At 36.7% G+C, this 8,122-nt stretch overlaps 1 protein-coding gene across 2 annotated transcripts in view; it reads right to left on the reverse strand.

The window, feature by feature from the left end:
• LOC140156026 (disks large homolog 1-like) overlaps positions 1–8,122 on the reverse strand; it is a 194,889-nt gene that overhangs the window by 150,632 nt on the left and 36,135 nt on the right. For both annotated transcript variants that reach the window (XM_072179124.1, XM_072179125.1), the window contains one exon: positions 3,818–3,948. In XM_072179124.1, coding sequence (XP_072035225.1) covers positions 3,818–3,948 — 131 coding nt within the window. The remainder of the gene's footprint in view (positions 1–3,817; positions 3,949–8,122) is intronic.

Raw genomic sequence — 8,122 nt, forward strand, 5'->3', positions numbered from 1 at the left:
CATGGCTTCTCTTGCCTTTTCTCCCAACTCATAAAGAACCTAGTTTTTTCTCTCGCTACACTCGCGAATGGGCAAATTTTGTCCTTTTCTAACTGAAAAAGCATAAAAACAGGGGGTTTTTTTCGCTCGCTACGCTCGCGAAGTAGAGTTTTGGGCTTTTAGTGATCATAGGGGTGACTACCTCCGCCACGCTCCTGATTACGGCTTTCAGTTTGAAATATTTCCAACCTTAAGACCCCCCTTCATATAATTTTATCGTGCCAATTTATAATATAAAAAAAACCGGCATATCATATACAATGCAACTGACTTAACATACACCGCGTTGCGACCAGAGGCGTAGAGATCCGACCCGGGTGTGGGGCATAAATCCCCCAATATTTTGATAGGGTAGATGGTCCATACAATCATTCCCTAATGTTGATGCCTGTATGTGGGTTTCTGACCAAAGTAACCTCATGTTTGGCCATTTTAGCCTAAAAAGTGCCAATTTTTCGCGCTTCGCGCGACTTTTTTTAACATTTCCACCATATTTAACCGTGCACATTTGTACAATGAACTTATTTTGTTGCCAAAAGGTGCTGGATTTACTAATTGAGTAGGTCCATGCCTAAAACCAGCGGGCTGAAAGTCGGGCCCGTGAATGAAATCCATAAAAATATGTGGTTGGAAAATAAATAAATAACCCGAAAAAGGTGCATCAAATGGCTTCATTTGTGCTTTCATTTTGAAAATTTTCCAAATTCTGAGGGGGGGCACATCCCCTCAGACACCTCTACGTCGGCATAAAAGCTGACGCTGTTGCCCTTATATAACAAATTTCACAAATGGTTTTGCCCCCCCTATCAAAATACCCTGGCGCCGCCCCTGCTTGGAACCACAAATGGTGCTGCAATCCACTGTCCTGGAAATTACAGGTTTAAGTTAGGCCGTTCATTGTTAGGTTCTTGTTACCTCCCTCAACAATTTCTGGGAGTAGTTTGAATTTTCTTTTCATTTTTAGATTTTTCAAAAAAGGTAAGACTTTGGAATACTTTATGAAAACTTTAGATATATATAAGTTTATTAGAGAACAAGGATCACTTTAAGAATGTTTTAACCTCAAGGGGTTTTATCCCTCAGAATCTCAAAAGGACCTCCTCCTTTTCCTTGAGCACTGCTAGCTGAAAAACACTGAATTTTGCACTAATTTTAATGTGGAATAAAGTGGAATAAAAACACCTCCCTTTCTCATCAATTCATGAAAATCCTCTGGACGACAACCAGAAATGAATTTTATGTGACCTTAGGCTCAATTTCTAATACAGGACTAAGCTCTGGAGCCATCCATCTTTAATTTTATTCACAATATTATCACAATCTTGCCTTTAATGCAATTTTTGCAATGGGTAGGCCCTAATTCTTCTCATTTTCTCAAGCACATTTCACCATTAATTTATTCCATCATGTATATAGATCCCAGCTCGCACGCTGGCCTTGATTATCTTGTCACCAGTGAGTGTGAAATGAACCCCATGACTTCGATGCCTGGCTGTATCTTATTACTAACGGCAAAATTATGCATGTCTGATGTTCAACATGTCCTCATACAAGGTTTTGTTCCAACAAAAGATGTACAGTACCTTTAAAAGGTATTCAGAGATGATTTTTTCTTCTTCCTTGTCAGGGATAAACTGAAAATTTCTGCACACAATGAAATATTTGGTTTGACTGCACCACTAAATGATCAACATTGAAAATAACATCGAAAATAACAGTAACCTGCTATAATATTTTGCAGATTTCCTTTTACAAATTAAGCGTACTGGCACTGCTAACCGTCCAGCGCGAAGAATTTTCCCCAAGGTCCAATGCACACGCTTGACGTCGTGCGCGTATATGATGGTTAACGCATAAAAGGAACCTTGCAACAGGTATGTCAGCCATGACTCAGATTTGACAGCTTTACTTGCACGATAATAAAAAGTACAATTACTAATAGATTTCACTATTGGTCTTACTTGCCAGTTTGCATTCACCTTTGTTTTTGTTCCATTTATTAGCATATCTTGATTGTTCAAACAAAAAAATATGCCAAAATTGCCGGAAAAATGTCAGGTTTATCAATATCATTAGAGGTTAAAAAAACCTAGAAATATAATAATAAGAAACACCTTTTTTATGTAATCCAATTTTTTATCGTTTAATAAAATTCAAAAACAAAAGGCTGGAAAAATGGAGTGCAATACACTATTGGCCTGTTCTGGGACTCAAACATGGTACCTCTTGCATGCCAGCACAGCGAATCTAGCTCTGCGCTACATAACATACCTGGATACAGAACTGTTAAATTAATAATTAAACTATATACACATTTGTTGGTGCTGTTGACATGAGCCTCCTCTACCACAGGTTTGATTCAGGTCTTCATACAAAATGTAGAGTGACTGGAATCAGAGTGATTGAAATTAGAACCAGTCAATGCTTGTTAAAAAATGTTTTCATGTTAAAATCTGTTGTCTGCTGTTGCTTCTTTTTTTGTGTGATTATTGTAATTTGTTGATAATTGTTTTTCTCATAATAATTTTTAAAAAAACATCATCCTATAGCAGCCCTAAACACCAACAACATATCATGACAACAAGATTAACTTTCAAAATGAATCATGGATATGACAATGTGCAAAGTTATGTGACAAATTGCCTTCAAAATAGTAAATCATCTTGTTTCAATTTCAGCCAAGCAAATAAAATATATATATCACCTGGCTCGCTCAAAATCATGTGCATATTACTCTCACAACATTAATATTCATGGGTAAAATGTCTCCAATAAAAATTGTGATTTTTGTCACCTTACACTTCATAAAAGTGCACAAGGTGTGAAATTAAACTTAAAGCAAAATATCCCTGGGAAAATATGCATTGACCGCAGTGTACATGTACCTTCAGTGGCTATACTGCTACAAAATGCTCGCATCAATAACAGCTTTGATGTCTTAAGCGAGGGCTCACTCACAAACTACATGTATGTAGCTTCTGGGCAAGAGAGGGCTCACTTCCTTATCTCCTGGCAATTGTCTGTCCACTACTTAGCTGCTCATTTCATGCAGCTGCTGAAAATTATATGATCAGTACTCGTACACTTGTAATATATTTGAATGATATATTGTTCATAGGTCTGCGGGACAAAATGAATATCATTTGGTTGGTTCTGTAGTTGACTGTTTGATTGATTGATTGATTGATTGATTGATTGATTGATTGGTTAATCAACTACTGGAAATGTTTGTTGTATATTTGACTGATTGGTAGTTGATTGAGTATTAGTAAGAAGAAACACCCTAGAAGTAGTCATGTAACAGGATTAATTACCATAACAATGGGTGAAAACAATTTATGAATGTATTGCCCTGCACTATAAATAGGCTGCACTCATCACCTGTCATGTCTGTGTTTGTGTGCAATCACAGATTGAATACAATACCGCTCTTTTCAAAGACACTAATTGTACAGGTGGAGAAACATACAAGGACTCGGCATAATGTGATATTTCCATAGAATTACGACCAGGTCTTTATGCCTATTCTTTGATAATCTATGATGCGATGCACATGTACAGCATACGTCTAGTCTAGGGCAATACATTCAAAAATTGTGTTCACCTATCGCTATGGTAATTAATCCTATGACATCACTACTTCTACAGCGAATTGGCGGTACATTGCTTGAGTGATGTGATTGTTCAACAGATTCTAGAATTGATTGATTGTTGATTGATTGACTGTTCAACAGATTCACCAATTGGTTGGTTGATTGATCCATCAATCAATACTTACGTCTGGTCTCGGTAAGGAGTGTGTGAATGAATGATTTTCCCATCGGTTTGCAACTTCCAACGTTTCCAGTGTTTTCTGTGACATGGTTTTGCTCCCATCCATGAGTGTGATTTCATAGAATTCCTGAATATCTGCAAATATGCAACAAACAAACAAAATCTTATTTATAAGATATGATTTATAACCAGGTATAATTTGTCATAAATTACATGATCACATTCATATATGGGAAAAGAGAAACTCATAACAACAGTGAGGCATACATCAAAATTTGACACAATTAGCAAACACATTCACTTGGTACAATAATGCTTGAGAAAAGAAAGTACAAAAATATTCATTAGTTTATGAGACAACAACACTTACAGGCACACACAATTGGATAAAAGTTTTAAGTACTTTACCAAGTTCATAATATTATGCTCTTGCCACTATGACTCCATAGCCCGGCTCCATAGTGTTAGAACCATTACTGAGAAAACATTTAGGATTTTTGTTACGATTTTATAAAGCACATCAGTTATCCCTTTTCCCCAGCATTTAAGCATAGTTGGAGAAATCCCTGTTCATCTCTTGCTATATTTAATTCCCTTATAATACAAAATAATTATATCTACATGTAGGTATAAACTAAATCCTGCATCACCCTCCTTCTGAAAAACTTGGAACATTGTTATACTGCCCTCTTGTGTCAATTAATTCGACTTCCACGGTAGAAAGTGTGCCGTACTATGCCCGTACTGTACACATACACACCGACCTCGTCAAGCAAGCATGCAGAATTGCACATGATTCATTATGAGTCTACCTATCATCACATCCCACGTACATACAGTTTTTAAAATAAGCTAATTGTAAGATATTGCTAAAAAAATTAAGGCTGACCGGGAGACTGACATAAAATCTATACCTACATAGAATATTTATGCTGATTTTAAGTGTGGATGCAAAATATTTTTAATATGTTACTCACATAAAACTTACAACAATTTCAGCATATATTGAGTGTATATTACCTGATGATGACATATCTACACTTATTCAGGTCATGCTTGGGTATGCATTTGATCCTTAAAACAGACCAGCTTTGATGACGTTACATACATAGGAGATATTTTTCCAAATATAATAAAAGCAGCAGCAACAAGATTATATGTAGCGATTTATTAGGTTAACAATAACATTGCATATGGACATGATTCCATTTGGTGTACTGTGGATGTACTATGAGCTTGTCTAGATGTATACTAACTTTAAAACACACACAAGACAATAGTTTACATTAATGTTGACATGAAATAAAAACATGCAAATGTATTATTATTTTTTGCATTTCAACATTAATTCGAATGTAAACAACCAAACAAAGATGATGAGTGAATGACATCTTTAATGTACAAAATATATCTCTAAATGGCAGTGAGCTGTACACAGCCTTGTGTGACGCTATTTACCATTCTATTACCCCCACAACCCATTATTCAAAATCGCGCACTGTGATTTGTTGAAACGCGTCACGTGACAGACCATTAATTAGCGATAAAGTGTCAAGGGCAACGAACTTTATGTTCTTCTCGCATCACAGCGCACTGCAAAGCGCGATGCAGTATATTAGAGTTGTTACGCATTCTACGCGAAGCATCACGCTTGGTTACGTGGTCTGCAATACTCGCTATCACTTACACTTTGGCTACGCGTAGGCGCTCCACCTTGAGTTAAAGAAATTGAAATATTTAGGCAAAAAATGTGATATTTTCTCTTTAAATCGCACCATTTTGTGGTAATAGAATAGAAATAAAGGTGCAGCATTATCCTTTACACGCAAATAATGTGTCCTCGGCAGTAAAGCGTTTAAATAATGGGTTCGCTGCGCCTCACCCATTATTTACGCTTTTACGGCCTCGACACATTATTTTCGTGTAAAGGATAATGCATTACCCTTTATTTCTTAAATATAGTACTACAGCAGTACCGTTTATTTTTGTCCATTTTCAGCAGACAAATAGAAATATTAGATGCATGAAATTTGCACACATCACATAAAATTTTGTCCCCAACCAACCAACCAACACACAATCTAAAGATAGATCAGTCAGTGAGTAGAAGTAGATATCAAGGTAATTGACCAATGCGGGGTTGATAGCAAGATGTACAGGAAATGCAATATTTAAAGGCACTCTACAAGATATCAAGCTAACTTCATTTTTCTTGAATCATAATGAGCCACTGAATCATATTTACATTATTTACTTTGTTACTATTTTGTCTGTCCTAAATGCCCGGGGGATTTATTTGAAGCAAATTTTTACTGAAAAAAGCTTAAAAATCACAAAGTATGACTCATTTCTGGTTCGTTTACGGGTTCAAATCCATATAACAGGAAATTATTGCGGAGGGAGAATACCATGAAATCACATCTCATCTGTAAGTGTATTTCATGCAAGAATGCTATTTACTTAGTGAAATTCTACGTTTATTTGGCAATGAACTAGATGGAAGTTCAAGTTGCAATAGGTTTTGTCAGTGCAATTTTGCCAAATGCTGGCCAGTATTGATGCAAGTTTTAAGCTTACTCACATGATACATTACATATATGGCATCAAAAATTTTGCACAATTTCTGTCTTTTTCATTGAAAAATATATGGGCTGGGCATGTATTAGAGAGGCGGTACCTCTATTACAGACAATATGGTAGAAATACAAATAAACACACACAATATGTATCAAAGATGGATTTTCAAAATAGTACCGGTACTAAAAAGTAAAATAAAATAATTTTATTTCTGTTAGTGTTTTGTTCTGCCGGGTCAAGGACAATATATATTTTTTAATATAATAAAAAGGTTTGGGTCAGCATTTTGGTTAATCTGATTACACAACGCCAATGCCTTTTTAGAAGTCCTCATAAATTGAGATCGGATCAAAAATAAAGATGACCCCAGTAACCATGGCAAAATAAAGTAACATTAAGTAAATACAGGCAACAATTTTTACCACTAAAAAGCAATCAGAATAACTGCTCAATTTTGATATTCAAATCTCTGACTGAGATCTCTGATAACCACTGTCTGCTTTTGTCAACTAGAGAAAAGTGCAGCTGCTTTGAATTCCAAAAGTAACATACAACTGGGGTTATACATTTGTCGGTTTATCGAAGCTGAATGATATAATATTAGAGTTGAGTTTAATGTGAGTTACAGGATTATAATCAAGATGGTAGCAGTTTGTGATACTGACTAGTGAGAATCCACTTGGCAAAGCATTATGCAAGATTCATTTTATCTTCCACATCAGGTCATACGGGCAAGGCAAGGGGGAACAACCTAAAGATTGATACTGAGGTCCTATATCATTGATGTCTGAGAGGAGGTGAAAAATCCTGATTTTTTTAGACATCAGTCTGAAAAAGGTAAATTTCAACATTACAGGATTAAATTTCTGAGAGGGAGGGAAGGTGGGAGGAGGGAGGGAGGGAGGGAGGGAGGAGGGAGGGAAGGAGGGAGGAAGGAGGGAGGGAGGGAGCTGGCAAAAGAACTTCATCAATCTTTTGGGCTGTTCCCTAACATAATTCCCTGCATTTGCTTCAATTCATACAATTTTTTTCATTTACAGACTCCTCTTCTTTCTCAACACAAGTTCTTCTGACATTCTACAATCAAGGAAATAGATAGTTGGCACACTCTGACAATATGTTGGAATACTTCACTGCCGCTCAGCGAGTTCAGTGAAATTAGTATAACAATGTTTGGTGAGAAGTTCAAACCTTTCCCTTTCCCCTTTTCTCCCCCATTCCCCCTCAACCAATGTTAGGGAGACTGGAGACCAATGGGAAAATTGCTGTCATCAACATTGAACTGGGGGAGAGGGGAAGCAATTTACATTTAGTATGCCAGAGTGTGCCACCATTAATTTAGTTGATTGTAGCTAATTCCTGGTGGATGGTCAGTAGTCACATAATTATGTGCATCTTTCTGCCCAATCCTTCAGCAATATTGAAAGTTGGACAGTGTTTGAAAGCAGACTGAAGGCAGACCGATTCATAATACACACGCACTGGATTACTTTGCTACGGAGACCTACTTTGGCCGGCCAAGCTGTTTGTGCCCATTATATGTGTTCGCAAGTTGATGCACTCGCATCACATTGGATACCTGCGATTGCGGATGCTTTGTGAAGTGAGCTTTTGTGAGTTTTGGATCGGTTAGGGTTAAGGGCAAGATTCTTTTCTGAAGGCAGTCATGTTTAAGATCTTTTGCAGAGCCATGTATCTAAATATATTTAACCCTCACCACAAATACAAAGCC

The sequence above is a fragment of the Amphiura filiformis genome, chromosome 6 (assembly GCF_039555335.1).
Source record: "Amphiura filiformis chromosome 6, Afil_fr2py, whole genome shotgun sequence".
Taxonomy (NCBI): domain Eukaryota; kingdom Metazoa; phylum Echinodermata; class Ophiuroidea; order Amphilepidida; family Amphiuridae; genus Amphiura; species Amphiura filiformis.